The following is a 21468-nucleotide window of genomic DNA, read 5'->3' on the forward strand; positions in this document are numbered from 1 at the left end:
CTGCAGCACACATGGATTCTGAAATAGTTCAATTACTCAACCAGGTAAAACTATCAGAAAGATAAAAGACTAACTAAATCACCACCGCCACACAATAGGCTATTAAAATGAAATAATAAACTTCATATTGATGTCAAACCGTATCTCTACAACAACGAATTCTCCATTGTCTCACTGCTCATGATTGAGCACTGGTGTTTGCTATAATTAGATCATATATGACATTTTATGTTGGTTTCAGTAAATAATGTTAGTGGAAACACTGATGCCTAATTCTGCATAGAGTAATATGTTCATAGATATGCTATAGCATGTGTATTAAACTGATGCCTATTAATATACATTTTAATTATCCGCTCATATCACAGAACCAGATAGAACTTCATGTTTCACTTGTCATGCATCTGGTACCTGAATAAAGCTTCCTGGATAGTAAAGCCAGACATCTCTGGTTAAGTTCTTACGGGACACCGTGCAACGGGCCAGTTAATATTTAACCAGTTTTTCTGGAGTTTCTTCACAAGGCAAGACAAGGCAAGGCTCAGCCTCGTTCAGCTACCCCTCAACATTTTCCCTATAGGTGCGATTTCACTGTGGGTTTAATCTGCACCAGGCACGACCTGAACTTGCCCCAGAAATAACCACCCTCTTTGGTGATCCTGTGGGGGTTGGGACACGCACATATACAAACCAGCTTTCTTTAATCAACCAACCAGTGACATTAATACACGTAAAAAGCATTTAAAGAAGTGATGAAAGACAAGAAAACAAGCAAAAGCAAAAGCAAGAGGATAAGTAACTGAAGATTAAAAAGGTGTGAACTGAAATAGCTGCAGCTGGGTCGACACAACACATGATTAAAATTACGTTATGTATGTAATTTATTGGTAAACTACAGCAAATAGTGATATTTGAGATTTTAAGCACTGATTAACTGAGCTGACACTTTCAGCAGACCACAGGTATTCAGGAAACTTGTTCCAAAGGTGGGGAACATAGAAACTAAAACCTGCTTCGCTTTGCTTGGTTTGGATTCTGGGAGCACAGAGTAATATGTCCCAAATGACCTGATGGGTCTTGATGTTTTGTAGCATACTATACCATAATGTGAAAATGCTGCCAATACTGAAACTGAACTGAACTTGTAGAATTGAAACCTAAATCAGCAAGACTACCCGGAAATAAATATTGTTTTCTACTTCATCCAGCTCACTATTTCAGAGAACATCTTACCCATACATTCTGTATCGACATATTTGCAATTTGCAATATGTGTAGATGAACATTTCCTCATTACGCTGATAAAAACATATTTTGTTCTTAATTACATTTCCCTCAAACAGTATTTGCTGTTGCAAATTATTCATATATAAACATAATTCCCAGGTTACAGGCCTGATCTTTTCAAATTTTTGTTGTGCAACTTTTATAACTTTTCTTAATGCCTTGTTGTCTTATGTAAAACACTATGAAATGCCTTGTTGTTAAAAGGGGCTATACAAATTAAGTTGACCTACCTTACTATGTCATTGCTTTATGAGCCACTGTTAACACAAGCCATGTGGGGATGGTATGTTTTTCTTTGTATCACACCTACTGCACTTTTGATCTACTTTCCTCTGTAAGCCACACACGTGCTGAACACTTTAGGTGGGGGAACATCAGAAGCTGGCAAGGAATGTGAGAGAGATATGAAGGGAAGAAAAACAAATAATTAAAAGGCATTAGACAATGTTCTTAATTACCACACCCCACTGTCCCCTAAAGCTAAGCCCCAATTACACTCTGTTACAGTGTCAGGTAAAGATACATTGGATGGCAAAACTGAGGTTAGCGTATACTGTTTACACAGTTAAACAGAACTCCAGCTGTTTGATACGTTTGTCCATGTATTAATGTCCTGTGGGTTCTTCTGTAAATGTTGTTTTCTATTGCTAGTGTAAGGATCTGCCACTCAGCAAAAAATCAATACACTTCAAGAAATGATGAAATGATGCCAGCCTGCATTGTATGCACACTGAAAGCAACGAGCAGAACCAATATCTACTCAACAAACCTAAGAGGTTATGGTTTGATTTTGGGTTTGATTTTTAATGCTGTTTTTGCTACTCACAATCTTCCTCAAGCACTTGAACATCCCCCCAACATGAGCGCACAATTTTTTACAAAAGATAGGAAACGTTTGGTTATTTTGTCATGTATAGTCGTATATCGTTCTATATACGTATAAATGCTTTTTAACTATAAGTTTTCAGGGGCTTAAAGAAAACCTTGTACTGATATAGTTGTAAAAAAACTACAATGAAGGTGGTGACACTGGCTCACACACTGGGTATAATGTTAACCTAATAAAATGACATAAGATTTGAAAATCCATTCTTTAACTCAGAGTGGTTGTCTTTGTTCTCACAGTGGTTTGGAGGGCTTTGCAGACCAGAAGTGTGGGGTCATAAAAGTTCCTAGGTGTGGTCAACCACATGACAGGTGATTTGAGGTATGACAGGCAAATTTTTTGACTGTGGAACCATTAAAGGACTATCCCATCTTATCTTATCTTATCTTATCTTATATTAAACTTGTGATTTAACAATAATGATGCTGACACTCCCAAACCATTAATGTTATATGATTAATGTCTTACTGATTCCCAACACGTGTTCAGGTGTATACAGAATTAAATGGCAGCACTTAAACAGCAATAATGAAGTTTAGTGAACTTCATAGTTCAAAGGCTCAACATTCTTTCTCATTCTTTTCACTGTCTTTTCACTGAAGCATGAGGAAGATTTCTGAGGGAGGGAGAGTGGAGTCATTATGTTCTAGAGAGGTCTTTTTGAAGCACCTGTAATTAATTCTGTTATATATCCATATCACAGCTACTCATTTACAGCCTTATCAAAAAACAGTATGTCTCTTGAATAAGCCACTCATTACAATACCACCTAAAGCCCCTGAAAACTTGGTTTGAAAACTTCAATGTTTCTCTTTAACAATATATATTCATGACTATCACTCAAAAAAACATCAGCTGATTTGTTGATTAAGAGCTGTGTATGTGGTGTGATCAGAATTGATTGAAAGTGACCAAACTACCCAAAAACAAAACATCCAACATGGCATCGAATCTTATTTCATATGCTATTTATGGTGGCCCAGCCGAGTCAACACAATGCAAAAACCAGAAGAAACATGCGAAAGCCACAACACAAATACAAAAGCAACAACACAAATGTAAAACCAACAGCACAAATGAAAAAAGCACAACACAAATGCAAAAGCAACAACACAAATGTAAAAACCAACAGCACAAATGAAAAAAGCACAACACAAATGCAAAAGCCACAACAAAAATAAACAAGCCACAACAAGAATACAAAAGCAACAACACAAATGTAAACACAACAACACAAATGCAAAAGCCACAACACAAATGCCAAAGCCACAACATGAATGCTAAAGCCAAACCAAAAATACAAAAGTCATAACATGAATGAAAAAATGCAAATGCAAATCAAGCAACAACTGAAATTAGACTACAATGGAAGTGAACAGTGGTCTATACAATTACTATAATAATACATACGTAAATGAAAAAAGTGTGACAAAAGTAACTAAATATGAAAAAATAAATACACTGAAAATCAGTGGTCAATAGTGACAATCACAGTGACATTAATCAGTCATCTAGCAAAAACTTTTCACTTGAGAAACTTTCCCAGTCAAAATAATATAATCAGTGTACCAATAGCCAAGAAGTTTGGTGCATTTCTCGTCTGACATCTCAATGCCGTGAAATGCATGCAAAAGATGATGGAAATTTTTTAGGTAAGGTTACTGTTGCTGCAGCTGTGTTGTTAGATCATTTCACACTGTAAATTTTAGAGTCCTTGTCAATTGTCTAGTTTAGGTTTCTCTCCACATGCTTTTAAACCCGACTCACTATGGTGCAATAAAGTCCAATAAAAGTCCACAGCAGCAATAATTACAGCTCTGTACCTAAACATTGCAGTGCTTAGAGCCAAAAACTAATGTTAACAAAGAGATATTTAGCACATATCAGGCAAACTGTCAAAAGGTTGCTGAGATATTTCAGTCTGGACCAAAGTGGTAGACCAACCAACAGACTGACATTGCCATCTAATTATACTGCCAGTGTAGCTTTGACAAAAGACAAAAGCACCTGATAATGAGATGGCTTATTAATGTGTAATTGCTTTAAACATTTTGAAAAAGATGCACATCTCCACCCCATTTAACCCTGTTAAAGTGCCACGCCCTAAGAGCTATCTACCCAATATATAAGCCAGACCATACATCAGTCATCCATCAGTCACAGGAGAAAGAGAGTATATGCTTCTTTCGCCTTTGTCTTTGTAAGTATACAATTAACTCTGACTTTGTTCACTTTTTAATTCATTTATCAGTTCCACAGATTTTTAGCTGTTGCTATGTATATTAATATACCTGCTCATACCCTCTAACTAACTCTGTCACTAAACTAGACTCATGTAAGAGGGTTGAAGCCGCAGGCACTGTACAAATTTCTCTCTGATTTTTGTATCTAGTGTCATTATGGTTGTGTGTTTACCTACTAAGAGCATGTTGTGACCATTATCAGGCTGCTGAAGTAGTGTTGCTGCACAGGATAAGTAACTGATTGATCAAACTTGAATTTAAAATGTGCAGTTTTCTGATCTGAAATGTCTTTTTAGTGCTCACAGTGGGAACTAGTAGGAAAATGATGCAAATTAGATAAATGTTTAATTTCTTCTATTTCCTTTTAGTTACACAGTGACAACATGTGCAAACTACTTCTGACTGCAGGTATGGCACACCGATCAAATAATGTTTCCTCAAAGGATCAGTTTACCTCACATTTCTTCACACTTACCTCTAGTGAAATCTATCCATGTAGATAGTTCTGGTTTTATATATCCCGGTTTTCAAGAATATTGTAGAAGATCTATGTTGCTGCAGTGTAACATGTGAACCAAATTTCTATTCACATCCGATATTATTATTTATTCATTTCTTTTACTTTTTTTTTGTAAAATGAATGAATTGACCTGTTAAGTTTTATTTTTAACCTCATGCTTACCAACTTTGTCACTGTGAAGGTCTCTGTTTGATCATCGCCAGCTTGGGTAAGTTTATAACATGCATTATTTAATCCAAGTCAATAGACTGATGGACAAATAAATAATGTCCCTAGGGTGCCAACTGTTGGGAAACAAGGGATTTGATAAAACTAATTAAATCAATTAATCTTTTTATTTATTATTTTCCATGTCTCAGCCAGGTCTCACCAGTCTTCATCCAGGCTGGTGTGTTACTATAACAGCTTGGCTGAATACAGAGCGAATGGCGGGAAGGTCAGGATTTCAGACATTGATCCGAAGCAGTGTACCCATCTGATCTTCGCCTTTTCTGACATAAGCAGTGTGAATAGATTGGTCCCCAGGAGAACAACTGACTTAAATCGCTATCAGTCCTTTAATCAACTCAAAGCCAGGTCAGACCTGTTGACCTCTCAAAATTTTGGAAATTATGTTCAATTTGTGTTTTGTTAAAAGTCATTACTAAACTTTGATGCTCCCACAGAAATCCCCTGCTCAAAACCCTGTTGGCAGTTGGTGACACACAAAGGTAAGGGACGTAGCACAAGGGGAGGTGTAGTCATATTTTGATTATAGTACTAAGTTTATTTCATGATGACATCATCAGTGTGCAATGCAAATACTTCAATACAGTGCAATTTGTATGAAAATTATGACTGATACTGATACACAACCCTTCATCAAATAATATATAACCAACATTAGTTTGCTGCAAAATAATCACACAAATACTGTGTGCATAAAAAAGTGGTTACTATTCTTAGTACATTATGGGATTTAACTGGCAATTTTTAATTATATGTAAAAACTCAGTGGTTGTTAACATTAGGATTTAACTTCAATTCTTTTCTTTTATTTTACTTATGTTACAAAGTCACACCAAAACAGATGTTAAGTCAAATGCAATTAAAATTGTTTGTGTTTTAAACCAATCTATGTTTGTGTCTAATGCAAATATAATTTCGCAGATATTTGTATTTATTATACTTCTATAGATGATGAGAACACTGTTTTGTACTAATCTTTACCAGATTCAGTATGATGGTGTCAACACAATCAAGAAGAGCAATGTTCATCCAGTCTGCTATCACACTACTGAGAACATATGGTTTTGATGGGCTCAGCCTGGACTGGAAGTTTCCCGCAGCAGCAGGAAGCCAATCAGACAACAAGCAGAAATTTACAATGTTGTGCCAGGTCAGATCCTTTCTTCTGGGACTCTCAGAAATATTGTATATATATATACACACACACACACACACACGCACACACACACACACACACACACACACACACACACACATTTATATACATATACACACACATATATAAATTCTAAGATTTAAACTTGATTGAGACTGAACCATGTTTTCTTCTTGTGTAGGAGCTCAAAGCTGCCTTTGTGAATGAAGGAACCCAAACTAACCGTGACAGATTAATCCTCATCGCTAGTGTCTCTGCTGAGAAGGCGGTCATCGATGCCAGTTATGAGGTCACACAGGTTGCCGGGTAAACTATTTTAATGTCACTCTTAACACTATACCTGTGATTAGCTGTTGAGGTGCTTTGGTCAACATGATCTTCTCTGTATTTTATCAGGAGCCTGGATTTCATTAATGTGCTGACATTTGACTTTCGTGGCCCCTCGGAAACTGTCACAGGACATCACAGCCCCTTGTTCCAGGGATCCCAAGATACTGGAGACAAAATCAACTCTAATACTGTAAATACCATGATTCCTATTTCAAATACCTGAACACTTTTCTAGTTAGAAATGTGATTTCATCCTCATTGTTATTTCTTCTCCATATTTTAGGACTATGCTATGAAGTACTGGAGGGACCAGGGAGCACCTGCACATAAGCTAAACCTGGGTATAGCATCGTATGGGCGAGTTTATACCGTTGCCTCTCATTGCGGTGGTGTTGGAGCACCAGTCAGTGGTCCCGGTACAGAAGGCACCTACACCCAAATGGAAGGACTGCTGGCCTACTATGAGGTAAAACTGCAAGCTCTGAAAATAAGTCATTTTTATCAGTAGCTCCATGTACACTAAGAGCTTCTATTGTATTTGTTGTGACAAATGTCATTACATCCAAATTCGACATTTGATCCTTCTTTTCAGATTTGCCCTCATCTTGACGGGATTCAAGTCCAGCTGATTTCTGATCAAAAAGTTCCATATGCTGTCATAAATAATAATCAGTGGGTTGGATTTGATAACAAACACAGCATTGGAACAAAGGTAAGGTTGTTCAAATGGCTGGTATCACCTAAATGTGGTTAAACAGATTTGTCAACATGATTTCAATTGTTTTCGTCCTCATCCTCTCAGGTCAGTTACCTAAATACAAATCACTTTGGAGGAGCCTTTGTCTTGTCGCTGGACCTGGATGACTTTAGTGGACATTTCTGTAACCAGGGCAAATATCCCCTCATCAGCCACCTGCATGATCTCCTTGTTCCAGGTGATAAAAATGCAATAAGTGTCTGTTGTAATCTGTTGTGAAGTGGTGGTTTTTCATTCGATTTAAAACCATCAGTTTTAATGTTAACACCTTTTATTGTCTGTACTAATTTTAGTTAATCATAGTGCAATTGTTTGCTCTGTTTAGAAATCTAAGTGGCAATTAACACAACATTTGACTTTCATTCTTTTTCAGATTATCCACACTATACCACAACCACAACCACAACCACCACAACAACTTCCACAGTTGATCCTGACAATTTCTGCAGTGGAAGGGCAGACGGGCTTCACGCCAACCCGAATGACCGAAACTCTTTTTACAACTGTGCCCACGGGAGAACGTACATCCAATACTGCGCCTCAAATCTCGTCTTCAACCCAACTTGCCTCTGCTGTGACTACCCCTAAAGAGTTGCACGTTTGTCATTTTAATTTATATAAGCGGTAATATTGATTCTTACCAATAAAGGTGGGGCACTGTCTAAATTTTAAAATACCATTTACACATGTCAACATTAACATTTTCAGATGAAACCATCAACATTATCAGATGGATGACCATAAACTCTCCATCATTAAAGAGACATGATCCCATCCATACTGTATCTGTTGGTACAGATTATGATTAAATCTCACTCAATATTCAGTATAATTTGAAGAATTTGTAGTGTGTATTTACTATTGTTGTCCTGTTGCTGTGTGTTGCTCGTTTTCGTCTGCCATCATTTAATCGGATAAGACTTTACTATATTTTTCTCATATATATGTTACTGTTGGTGTATCTAACCCTCTTGTTTGGATGTGTGCTTCTTGGTTTATATCTAGCCATCACATGACTGGATTTGTCTTACAATAAAATGACGTATGATATAAATTACTACTAGTTTCCCAGATTTTGTTTAGTTTTTTTTCAAACTCTGGTTAAGTGTCCATTGATAAAAGACACAACATACTTTGCAGCCAAGCTACTCTTGGATTGTTGTTGAGATATTGGAACATTTCAACATTTATTGAAATTAAACCATGTGAGAGATTTAGAGGGAAAAATCCTTAGCAATCTGCTGTATTTTAACCGATTGTATTATCCATCGTGCAAAATCTTCATCCTAAAAGTAACTTTCATAAAAGAAGCAATATACTGTGCAAACAAGCCACCAAACTGGCACTCAAAGAAAAGCCATTCAAATGAAGTTACGAATTAGGTCGGGTGTAAAAAAGCCATCACTCTCTCTCTGACCATTTCACGCATGACCAATCACCGTTGAGGGAGCACGGATTGAGCTATTACTCACTAGCTTTCAGGCAGCTGAAGAGTAAAGACCTCAACAGCTTTCAATGGGCTTTTCCACCAGCCACTGACATCAATACTTATAAAAGTGCCGCACTTTTAAAAGAATCACTGCAGTGAAAAAAGACATTAAAAACAAGCAAATACAACGATAAGATCAGTACTTAAAGGTGCAATGTGTAAGATCTGGCCAGAATTTTAGTTTAAAATGTTCCAAGAATGAACTAACTCTAGCAATAGTATGTGAAGGAGCCACAGTGATGATGTCATGACCAAGACCTCCATCTATTGTATTTCAGAGATATCTACTTAAATGAGCATGCTAACCAACAAGCCCCGACCCGGGCCCTGTTGTAATACCACCTAGACACACTAGATGCTGTGTGAGTCAGTGTAGCGTCTAGTCTGCCCTCAGTCCCACGGAGAAGAGGAGCTTCCTCCTGAGCTTGAAGTTATGCTATAGCTCTGACAAAAAATTTTAAAAAAAATCTGCCGACGGTCATCATAGAAACGCAGAGATGGCTGAAGCGCCTAGAAAGCGAGCTTTATCTCCATCCCAAAGAACCGCTCCAACAAGAAACCACATTCAACGGCAAAGAAGCAAAACACGAGTAAATCATGGTGTGTTTTTCCACCGCTGGAGACAGCTCCGGACGAGTAAAGAGACGCGGCTTGATGCCGAGCTCGCAACTTTTCTTTTAGACTGGTGAGTAACATCCAATGTTGGTCTGTAGCAAAAAGTATCATTAGTGCAAATGACAAACCTCACCGACAAACAAACAGTTCAAGGGGTATAAATGTATGATTGACGATGTTGACAGACGTTTTAGTGAATTAGTAGAATTTAGCCTGTTCCTGCGTCTGTTTGTCCAGATAGATGCGTCAGTAACTTTTCTTTTAGAAGTAAGACAAAGAGACAGATACAGAACCAACAGGTTCAGGATCCACTGCCTAATACTGTATTTATTTTAGCATATTCATATCTATCCTTACTATTTATTATACACACACAACAGACCTAACATGTTTGAATATAAAGAACTTAAGTATGATCTAAACTAATTGTCCTATCACATGTTTGTCTGTATCAGGACCAGAATTTCTGTCCAGGCATCCCCAGTGATGGACCAGCACCTGCCTTTTCTTATGCATCTGGCCTCATCAATCATCAACAACCACATTACAGTAACACCTTAGAGTATTATCCCTGCAAAGAACAGATATTGTGTATACTGTGATCTTTTGCACATCCTGCTCAGCAGTTCTGTTAACACTTTTTTTACGTATTTTTTTCATTGTTTTATTTTTTCACTATGTGTATCTATGTATATTTATTTTTTTGACTGTTGCAGTACTTTACCTTGCTATTGTTATTTCCTGTTAACATGTTTATTGTATACTGCACCAAACACCAAGCCAAATATCTTGTAAGTAAAAACCTACCTGGCAATAAACCTTATTTTCTGATTCTGCCTTTGTGATGATATCATCATCCCTTCCTCATGCTGCTGTAGCCTGCCACCCATGTGTCATGCAGTATCCCTTTGTCTTCATATTTTTATAGGTAAATAAAAACATACTGTTCGTATTACAAGTATTCATAATTTGTTTCAGTGCTATCAACAATTTTAACTATCAACAATACATTCACATATAAATTATGAATTATAAGGAACATGGGGAAAACAACAACATGATTAACTGGACAGGGGCATAGAGGTGAAATGCTGCCCCCTATGGAGGTGGAGCAAGTAGCAGGATCTTACACTTTATACCTTTAAAGATTAAACAATGTGAACTGAGTTAGTAGTTGAGTCTTTGCTGAAACCACATTCATCTCCCATGTTTTCTACAAGTGGACACGTGTTTCTGACATTTACTCATATGTCCCATAGTACCAAATACTGCAGCATGTGGTACCATGTAGAGCACATGTTAAAACGTTACCACAGGTCATAACATGCTGAGCACATGTGGAAAATGTCTCCACCTGCTGTAATATGTGGTAGCATGAGGAGCACATGAAAAACATGTCACAACGTGTTGTAACATGTCACAAATACTGCAGATTTTCAAAGTTTCACCATGGCTATTTCAACAAGTGCAGTAATGTGAGTACTAACAAACATGCAAACAAACAAAAGCAAACTATTGGCATGGGTCTCACATATCCCAAAGGTGTCAAATGCGTAGATGTATGGGTTTCAATTGGCTTGATATACAGCTTTCAAAGGGGAATTTATATGGGTTTCAAATGTAATCCCAGAAGGTTTTACATGTTTTCAAATTTTAAATTTCACATGAAAAAACCAAACGTACATGAGGTCACATGTGATCACATGTGAAATTCATGTGGTTTTTCTCTAAGGACGTGGGTGAGCTGCAACGGTCTGGCTGAGGACACAAGAGAAAAACCTGTTTGTCAAACATCTCTTGGCATCACAGTCACCTTGATGATGAATTACTGTGCACATTTGTCTGTGTACATTTTGAACAAAAACACATCCTCACCCTATTTAGCCATATTAAATTACCACGCCCTAAGAGCTATCTCAGAATAGGAATAACTAAACACACTGAACAAGAGAGAGCAACCTTAAAATATAACCTTTTATATATTTCCCCCTTTAAACCACACGTGACAAACATTCAACATACTGAACATTTTAGGTGTTGCCATTTAAGCGACATGGAAGGTGAGAGAAATAAACAAATAATTAACATGCATAAAGCAATCTGCTTAATTTCCACGCACCTCTGTCCCCTAAAGCTGAGCCCCATCTACAGCCTGTTACAGTGTCAGGTAAACACAAATTGGATGGCAACAATGAGTTCAGAATATACAGGTGCATGTGGTTAAATAGTTAATTAAATTCCAACATGGCAGTATCATGCTATGGAATTGAATAAAATTTGAATTCAAAGCCAAAAGGGTGTGTTAGTGAGGTAGATTATCAGTGTCTAATTGCTTTGAACATTTTGAGCAAAAACACATCACCACCCTATTTAACCACATTAAATTACCACGCCCTAAGAGCTATCTCAGAATAGGAATAACTAAACACACTGAACAAGAGAGAGCAACCTTAAAATATAACCTTTTATATATTTCCCCCTTTAAACCACACATGACAAACATTCAACATGCTGAACATTTTAGGTGTTGCCATTTAAGTGACATACATGTAGTTAAATAATTAAATTAATTTGAACATGGCAGAATCATGCTATTAATTTGAATAAAATTTGAATTCAAAGCCAAAAGGCTGTGATAATGAGGTAGATTATCAGCGTCTAATTGCTTTGAACATTTTGAACAAAAACACATCCCCACCCTATTTAACCACATTAAATTACCACGCCCTAGAGCTATCTACCCAATATATTAGCCAGTTATCCGTCAGTTATCCATCAGTCACAGAAAGACGGTATATGCTTCCTTAGCTTTTGTTTTTGTAAGTATACCTTTTATTCTGAATTTATTCACTGATTCATTCCTTTATCACAGATGTCATTAGCTGTTCCTATGTATACTCTTATACCTGCTCCAACGTGCACTTTTTTTTAACTTGACATGCATTTTTAAAGCTCATTGTGGGAAAATTGTTATGTTGCAAACTAAAAAGTAATGTTTTGATTTCTTCTATTTCTTTTTAGTTACATAGTGACAACATGTGCAAGATAATTCTGACTGCAGGTAAGCAATACTGGTTAAGCAAATGCTTCCCGTTTAATCCCACCGGCAACAATTGTTGCCGCTCTTTTTTTTTTACTTCTGGAAGCTATAAAAGTGCTGTTTTGGTTTTGGCAGCTAAAGTTTTTAAATAAAAGAATATGTTGTCTCCTCTAATTTTCTATCAATGTCATGTAACTAGTGTGAATGGTCACATGATCAGGCCTCTTTACTTCCTGCTTGCACCGCTGGCGGGAAATGTCTGCCTCAAACTTGTACAAAAGGAAGTAAGTAAAATACCTTAATTAACAGATATAAATGAAATATTTTGTACATATAGTATTTAAAGGGTCTACTACTGATATATAATGAGAATTATATGCCTGCATAAATTTTTTGATCATAAAAAGAGTAAATGGAACCACGGCAACATTTGTTGCCGCTAGCATAACGCGTAGTCATAGCATTATGCTAGGTGTCAAAAGTTTTAGCTGTTTATTCTATTTTTCTTATGATTTTCTCTACACAGCTTAAAACTATCAGATGTTTTGGATCTTCTAGATTTAAAAGAACCCCAAAAAGATGTGTGCTACATAACAGTCATTCCTACAGTTGAAAAAGATGCAATTGAAAGTGACTGTGATAGCGACTGCTCAGATAGAGAGTACCAAGGCGAAACAGGCCATTTGCCTGCTAGACTGCTGAATGGTGAAGCAGAGGTGACCTATCTGGAGGATGAGAAAGATTTTGACCTGATAAGTCCAGAACTACCCCCAGACTGTCCCTGCCCCCCAACTCCCCCACTCCCTCATCTCTCACTCCGCCAGCATTTGGTTTTGAAGAAAACCCATTGCCGCTAGTTGGTGAATCTCCCACAGTGTCCAGCCAGAAACCCAGAACACAAACCAGAAAAAGACGAAGACCTGAGCTGAAGAAAATGATACCCCACAACCAAAAAAAGGAGATGTCCTGAAGAAAATGAAACCCCAAAACGCCAAAAAAAACAGAAAAAAATGCTTCAAAATAAGCAAAATAGGGACAGGATTTTTAAAAGATCACGATGCCCAGCCACATCCAGTATACCAGATTTTGTGACCTATGTTCCAACTGCAGCAGATTGCATAAAACAAACTAAACCTGACCCTGTTGATTTGTTCCTTTTGATGTATCCTCCTACTCTGAGGGAGCTCACTGTTGAGATGTCAAACCTCTACTCAATGCAAACCAAAGGGAAGGCACTTGATCTGAGCATGGATGAGTTGCTGAGTTTTTATGGGGTTCTGCTCGCATCTGGCTACAGTTCAGTACCAAGGAGGCACATGTATTGGTCATATGACCCTGATGTCTACAATGAAGCCATCTCAAATGCAATAAGAAGGAACCGCTTTGACGAGATAATGGCCTCAATTCATCTGGTGGATAACTCAAAGGCCACAGACGACCCTTTCTACAAAGTGCGGCCCATCTTCAGTGCACTGAATAGCACCTACAAGATGATGCCATACACAAAACAGCTGTCAATTGATGAAAGCATGATACGCTATTATGGCAGGCATGGCTGCAAGCAGTTCATCAGGGGCAAACCAATCCGGTTTGGATACAAGTTGTGGAGCCTTGCTTCACCCACAGGGTACATGTTTCACATGGAGCCCTATTGTGGAGTCCACACACATCTGCCTGAAACTGGCTTAGGACAGGGCCCAAGTGTAGTCCTTGGTCTGGCTGAACAAGCAGAAGTCCCTCCAGGATGCACATTTGTGCATGATAACCTTTTCACCTCACTTAGCCTCATTGATGAAATGACCAAACGAGGTTATGGGTCCCTTGGCACACTGAGACAGTGCCGTCTGCATGACATCCCTTTCACAGGTGTGAAGGATTTTGAAAAAATGCCTCGTGGAAGCATGGAGGTCCTTACAGAGGGGGAGAAGTTACTGGTGCGATGGAAGGATAACAGTGTTGTAACCATGGCAACCAATGCTGTAGAAAGATATTCAGAGGGTAAAGCATCCAGGTGGAGCAAAGAGAAAAAAGCATTTGTCAAAGTGCCACAACCTCTGTGTTTCCTTACATATAACCAAAACATGGGTGGCGTGGATCTGCATGATCTTCATGTGTCAAGATATAGATCTGCAATAAGGTCAAAGAAGTGGTGGTGGCCAATCCTGGCCTGGTCCCTTCACAGTGCAGTGGTGAATAGTTGGCTGTTCTTCAGAGATGTTGTTGGCAGTGATTATGACCTCCTGACCTTTCAGCGGGTTTTGTCCCTGGATCTCCTCAAGAGATATTGAAAACAGCCTCTTGGGCAAGGCAGAAGATCTGCAATTGTGAAACCTCAGGATTCCACAAGAGGTGATGGGAAACATCACTGGCCTGTAAACACAGGAAAACGTTACCAAAGATGCAGACGATGCTACAACCACACTGTGTATGGATGTGAGAAGTGTGACGTACCACTCCACATTGAGTGCTTCAAGATTTTTTATGGAGAGTAAAATCTAACCAATAAACCTTTGAGCTTGTAGTGAGGATTCTTCAGAATTGATGAGGCATTTTGTTGCTTTCTTTCAGTTACTTTATTAACATGATTTAATGAGAAAAAAAGAAGAAGAAAAAACATTCAATGGCACATTGAGGACGCCAGTCAATTCTATCAGTCCAAAAAATTCCCCTGATTTCCTGCAGCTGCTTGCATTTCTCAACTCTCCACACAGGCCTCCCAGAGCGCTCGGGGTGGAACCAGGCGTGGCAAAGGTAAGCAGAGACAGTGCAGTATAGCACTGTCTTCAGTGCTGAATCTTCTTAAAAGACATTTGACATGATGAGTTGCAACAGAGCTGTTACATAAATCAAATCTGACATTAGCAGTGTGAACAGACTGGTCCCCAGAAAAGCAGCTGACGTACAAAGCTATTACTCATTTAATGCACTCAAAACCAGGTCAAACCCATGGCCTCCCAATATTTTGGAAATTATGTTAAATTTTGTGTTTTGTTAAAAGTCATTACTAAACTTTGATGCTCCCACAGAAATCCCCTGCTCAAAACCCTGTTGGCAGTTGGTGTCACGCAAAGGCAAGTGACTTATAAGAGCATTTAGGCATATTTATATAAGCAAACAGCACTTAAACATGTTGGTCATTTCTGCGATGCTTTGTCCTTTAATGCCGTATTTTTGTGCATTGTACAACATGTATGGTATATGGATTGACACAAATGAGTTTATTTCATAATTCAGATACAAAATGTGTGATGTAAAGTTGAAGAAATGGCTTTGTGTTTGTATTAAAGGATTTAACTGGCAGTATTTAATTATCTGTAAAACCTCAGTGGTTGTTTAATGGTATTTAACTTCAATTCTTCTTTTATTTTTTCTTATGTTGGAATCAACCCAAAACAGACTTAAGGTCAAATACAATTTAAATAAATAGATTTTGTTTCAAACCATTCTGTGTTTGTATCTATTGCAACTACAATTTAACACCCATTTTTACTTTCTATTTTACTCCTACTTGTTTCTAATACTTTTTAAAAAATTGATGGTAGCCTACTAAAGATGTCAGTAACTACAAATTATACTTCTATAGATGATGAGAACACTGTTTTGTACTAATCTTTACCAGATTCAGTACGATGGTGTCAACACAAACAAGAAGAGCAATGCTCATCCAGTCTGCTATCACACTACTGATAAAATATGGTTTTGATGGGCTCAGCCTGGACTGGAGGTTTCCCGCAGCAGCAGGAACTTACACTGTTGTGCCAGGTCTGATCCTTTCTTCTAGGACTCTCAGAAATATTCCATACGTTACATTTATATATTTAAGTTTTTAAACTTGATTGAGACCGTGCTTTCTTCTTGTGTAGGAGCTCAAAGCTGCCTTTGTGAATGAAGGAACCCAAACTAACCGTGACAGATTAATCCTCATCGCTAGTGTCTCTGCTGAGAAGGCGGTCATCAATGCCAGTTATGAAGTCACACAGGTTGCCGGGTAAACTATTTTAACGTCACTCTTGACACTATACCTGTGATTAGCTGTTGAGGTGCTTTCGTCAACGTGATCTTCTCTGTATTTTATCAGGAGCCTGGATTTCATTAATGTGCTGACATTTGACTTTCGCGGCCCCTCAGAAACTGTCACAGGACATCACAGCCCCTTGTTCCAGGGATCCCAAGATACTGGAGACAAAATCAACTCTAATACTGTAAATACCAGGATTTCTATTTCAAATACCTGAACACTTTTCTAGTTAGAAATGCAGTTTCATCCTCATCGTTCTTTTTTTCTCCTTATTTTAGGACTACACTATGAAGTACTGAAGGGACCAGGGAGCACCTGCACATAAGCTAAACTTGGGCATAGCATCGTATGGGCGAGTTTATACCGTTGCCTTACCTCACACTGGTGTTGGAGCACCAGTCAGTGGTCCCGGTAGAGAAGGGACCTACACCCAGACAAAAGGACTGTTGGCTTACTATGAAGTAAAACTGCAAGCTCTGAAAATAAGTCATTTGCATCAATAGCCTTATTGTACACCAACATCTTGTACTGTATTTGTTGTGACAAATTTCATTACATCTAAATTTGAAATTTGACCCTTCTTTTCAGAGTTGCCCTCATCTCAACGGGGTCCAAGTCCAGCTGATTACTGACCAGAAAGTTCCATATGCTGTCGTAGACAAGAATCAGTGGGTTGGATTTGATAACAAAGACAGCATTGGAACAAAGGTCATTATCTCTTTAATGCAGTGAACTTTTTAAATGGCTGGTATTACGCAAATTTGGTTAAACAGATATTTTGTCAACATGACTTCAATTGTTTTCATCCTCAGGTCAGTTACCTAAACACAACCAAGTTTGGAGGAGCCTTCATCTGGTCTCTGGACCTGGATGATTTCAGTGGAAATTTCTGTAAACAGGGCAAATATCCTCTCATCAGCCACCTGCATGATCTCCTTGTTCCAGGTGACGAAATGCCACAAGTGTCTGTTGAATGCTATGGTGAGGTGGTGGTTTTTCATTCGATTTAATGCCATCACTGTTAATGTTAACACCTTTTATTGTCTCTACTAATTTTAGTTGATCATAGTGAAATTGTGAGCTCTATCTCTTTGGAAATCTAAGTAGTCATGCTCAGTGATTTTAACAGATGATATGATTAAGCAGGGTTAAACAGCAACTAACCCAATATTTGACTTTCATTCTTTTTCAGATTTTCCAACACTTCCAACATTTCACAATTACTGCAGTGGAAGGGCAGATGGGGTTTACTTCAACCCTTATAACCGACTTACTTTTTTCCACTGTGTCCATGGGATAACGTACATCAAAAACTGCGCCCCAAATCTCGTCTTCAACCCAAATTGCTCTTGCTGTATCTACCCCTAAAGAGTTGCACATTAATCATCTTCCTCTACATAAGTGGTAATTCTTACCAATTCAAGCGGGGCACTGTCAAAAGGTGTTATATATATAATTTCTTATGATTCTTCACTGTTATGTGTAAAAAATACTTAACATTGGGTTTGCTTGATCTTTCTAGGTCTCACTCATCTACATGTCAATTTTGAAAACACCATTTACACATGTCAGCATTAACATTTTCAGATGAATCATTCAACACAACCCATAAACTCACCATTGTTGAAGAGATATGCTCCCATACATATTTGTCACTAGACAATATGATTTATATTATTTCATCTATATAATATGAAGTATTTGTACTGTGTATGTACAAGTGTTGTCCTATTGCAGTCTTTTAATTGTAGGAATATATACATCAGTTGTGAGTGAAGGTTCTTGTTCTCTTTTCTGCCTTAATTTAATCTGAGATATCTGTTGTGTGAATCTAACCTTATTTTTTGGATGTGTGCTTCTTGGTTTATATCTAGCCATCACATGATTGGATTTGTCTTTCAATAAAATAATGATTAAGAAAATACCACTAAATACCTACATTTTGTTTAGTTTGGTTATCCTGTATCTATTCCTTGTCTAGCTGGTGTTTATAGAAGACACAAAATACTGTGCAAACACGCCACCTACCTGGCACTCAAAAAAAAACCATTCAAATGAAGTTATGAAGAAGAAAGGGAAGGCAAAGGTCAGCCTCTTTCAGCTACCCAAGAACATTTTGAACATTTTTCCTATGGGTGGAATCTTACTGTGGGTTTTATCTGCACCCAGCACAACCTGAAGTTACCCCAGAATAACCACTCTCATACTCTCTCACTCACACACACACACACACACACACACACACACACACACACACACACACACACACACACACAAACACAGTCTTTTTAACCAACCAACCTTTGACATCAATAGTAAAAACATTTTAAAAGAAGTTCTGCAGTGATCAAAGACATTAAAAACAAAGCCAAAGCAACAACAAGATTAAAAATATGTAACCTGAGGTAGTTGTAGGTCAGACACAAAAAAAGAAGTTGCGTATCTAATTTATTGGTAAGCTACAACAAATAGTGATGTTTTATTTTAAAGGAGCTAACACTTGCTTCATAGCGTATAAGTAGGTCAGAGATGTATTTAGTCTCAAGACCATTTAGCGCTTTATAGACGAGCCACAGCATTTTAAAAGCTATCAATTGATGCAAAGGAAACCAGTGCAGTGATTTAAGGACTGACCGATGTGATGTGCTCTACTTTCTTGGTGTTAGTGAGGACTCTGGCAGCAGCATTCTGGATGAGCTGCAGCTGTCTGGTTGAGGACACCGCAGCTAAAGTTGTTTGTCAAACATTTCTTGACATCACAGTCACCTTCTGCAATGAGAGATAAATTACTGTGAAATGTAAAAAGCATGTTGGTTGGAAAGAGACTCTTTACTCGTGACACAGAGTGGAACAACCTGTGCACTGTGCTCAATAAGGGGTTATGTAACATTCGTTTTGCTCACTAATGTTGGTTGGGCACATTGGGAGATATTTTAACAAAAAACTAAATAGCGCCATAATTTTTTTTTTATATGAACAATGACTAAAATGACTCCCTATAATGTGAAAATGCTGCTAATATTGAAATGCTTTGAGAATTAACACTCTGATCAGCAGGACTACCAGAAAATATTGTTTCCCACTTTTTTCTACTCACTATTTCAGGGAACATCTTACCACAACATTCAGTATCAACATATTTGCGATTTGCAATAGAAGTAAATGAACATTTCCTCATTATGTTACTTAAAAATATGATTTGTTCCCAACTACATTTCCTTCATCTTTGCTGTTGCAAATTAGTTCTATATAAAGGTACTTTACATGAGACCACTGTTTTTTTTTTCAAATTTGTCATTACTGTTCAGTAGTTTGTCAATACAGTAATAACAACAAGGTGGTAGTTAGGTGTTTCTCACTCAACGGGTGTGTATGCTATTTGTGTGGTTGTTTAAAACAATGTTTTAGGACATGACTTATGTCATGATACTTTCTGCTATGTAAATAATTGCATCCTTTGTCATAAAAGCTTACCTTTTGTGTGGGTGTGTTCTTCTTGGTTTATTTTTACACAATGTAATTAGATGTACCTTAAATGATGATGCTGCTTCAATAATTCTAGCCTTGTTCTGCCCACTTATTGTTTCTTTGTCTTTAACAATTGTTGTCATTTGGAAGACCTTATATCACATCATGAGTTGTTTAACATAGTTGTTGATTTCAGCTAGTTCATTAGCTGCTGGCAGTGAAAACTAGCTTTTTGACTGATTATGTGAGAGAGAAAACAGTGTCTATAATGACAATGTGTCTGGTTTGAGTTCACCTAAGGGCCTTTGTTGCATGTCATTTATCCTCTATTCCCTAAGTTTCTGGTATCTCTTTACTGTCACTACGAACTAAAGCCAAAAATTGCAGACGAATTTTTAAAGGGTGTCTTTTGTACAAGTATTTCCATTTTTCTGGTTCCCCAGTATAGATTTCCAGTTTTATGCTACTTGCTACTGACAGCTTAGAATGATGATATTATGATAAATACAAAGTTGAGCCACTGTGTTGTCTTCCACTGTCTTCTTATTTTTCATAAACTCAAAAGGATTCTGACATGAGGTGACTTTGTACTTTTGTCTCTGTTTCTATAAGTGTCTTAATTGCTTTGGACATCGTAACCCTGAATTAATTATCTCCACCCTGTTTAACTACTACCACACCCTGTAAGAGCTATCTACCCAATTTAACAGCCAGAGACCCATCAGTCATTCTTCATTCGTCACAGCGGAGAGACAGTATATGCTTCTTTCACCTTTATCTTTGTAAGTAACCATTTTGCTCACATTTTATTGAATAACATTTACACAGATTTAGTTGTTTCTATGTATACCACTATACCTACTAAAATGCTTTAAGTCATTCGCTAAACTAGACATATGTCATGGGTGGTGGGGTGTCAAAGCAGCAGGCGCTGTATAGTAGGCTAATGTTAAGATAACTTTGTGCTTTACCTATTATGAGCATGTTGTGATTACTATCAGGCATAAAGCAGTGTTGTTTCACAAAACAGGAAGTTAATTGATCAAAGTTGATTGATTATAGGCATATAGTAACCAGTCTGTTCAGATCAGACCTGGGGCTGTATTGTCAGGTTTTCTGTGATTAAACACTCACAATACAACAATACATACAATAAAAAAGAGAAACCTGATATCCAAGCAAGAGCTTCATTGAGAATGCAGAGCTGCAACCATGACTGTAAATAATTTACAACGCAGCAGTTGTATCATTTGTCTGGAAATTACATTTTTCACTCAATTTTGATCACTTTTCTTTTATTCTTTTAATTACGCCAACGTGTTTTAAAGTTTTCTTTGTGCATTGTAATACAACAGCTTGCTTTGTTCTTCAAAATTTCCAGATGCTCTTTGGTCACTGATTGAATCATAACCTATAACCCTGATAAAGGTA

The 21468-nt window shown here is 37.6% G+C and overlaps 1 protein-coding gene and 1 pseudogene across 1 annotated transcript; both read left to right on the top strand.

Moving 5' to 3' along the window:
* The first annotated feature begins 4337 nt into the window (after nt 1–4337).
* LOC111234939 (chitotriosidase-1-like) lies at nt 4338–8421 on the top strand. The gene is made up of 12 exons (XM_022763173.1): nt 4338–4373; nt 4785–4824; nt 5118–5144; nt 5296–5512; nt 5602–5646; nt 6149–6314; nt 6502–6626; nt 6717–6840; nt 6934–7116; nt 7243–7362; nt 7453–7585; nt 7781–8421. The coding sequence occupies exons 2-12, from the start codon at nt 4800–4802 to the stop codon at nt 7993–7995; spliced, it is 1380 nt and encodes a 459-aa protein (XP_022618894.1). The 5' UTR covers nt 4338–4373; nt 4785–4799; the 3' UTR covers nt 7996–8421.
* Nucleotides 8422–13798: 5377 nt separating this feature from the next.
* Nucleotides 13799–17579, top strand: LOC111235019 (annotated as a pseudogene).
* The last annotated feature ends 3889 nt before the right edge of the window (nt 17580–21468 follow it).

Source organism: Seriola dumerili, unplaced genomic scaffold, assembly GCF_002260705.1.
Source record: "Seriola dumerili isolate Sdu_G_001 unplaced genomic scaffold, Sdu_1.0 BDQW01000468.1, whole genome shotgun sequence".
Classification (NCBI taxonomy): Eukaryota; Metazoa; Chordata; class Actinopteri; order Carangiformes; family Carangidae; genus Seriola; species Seriola dumerili.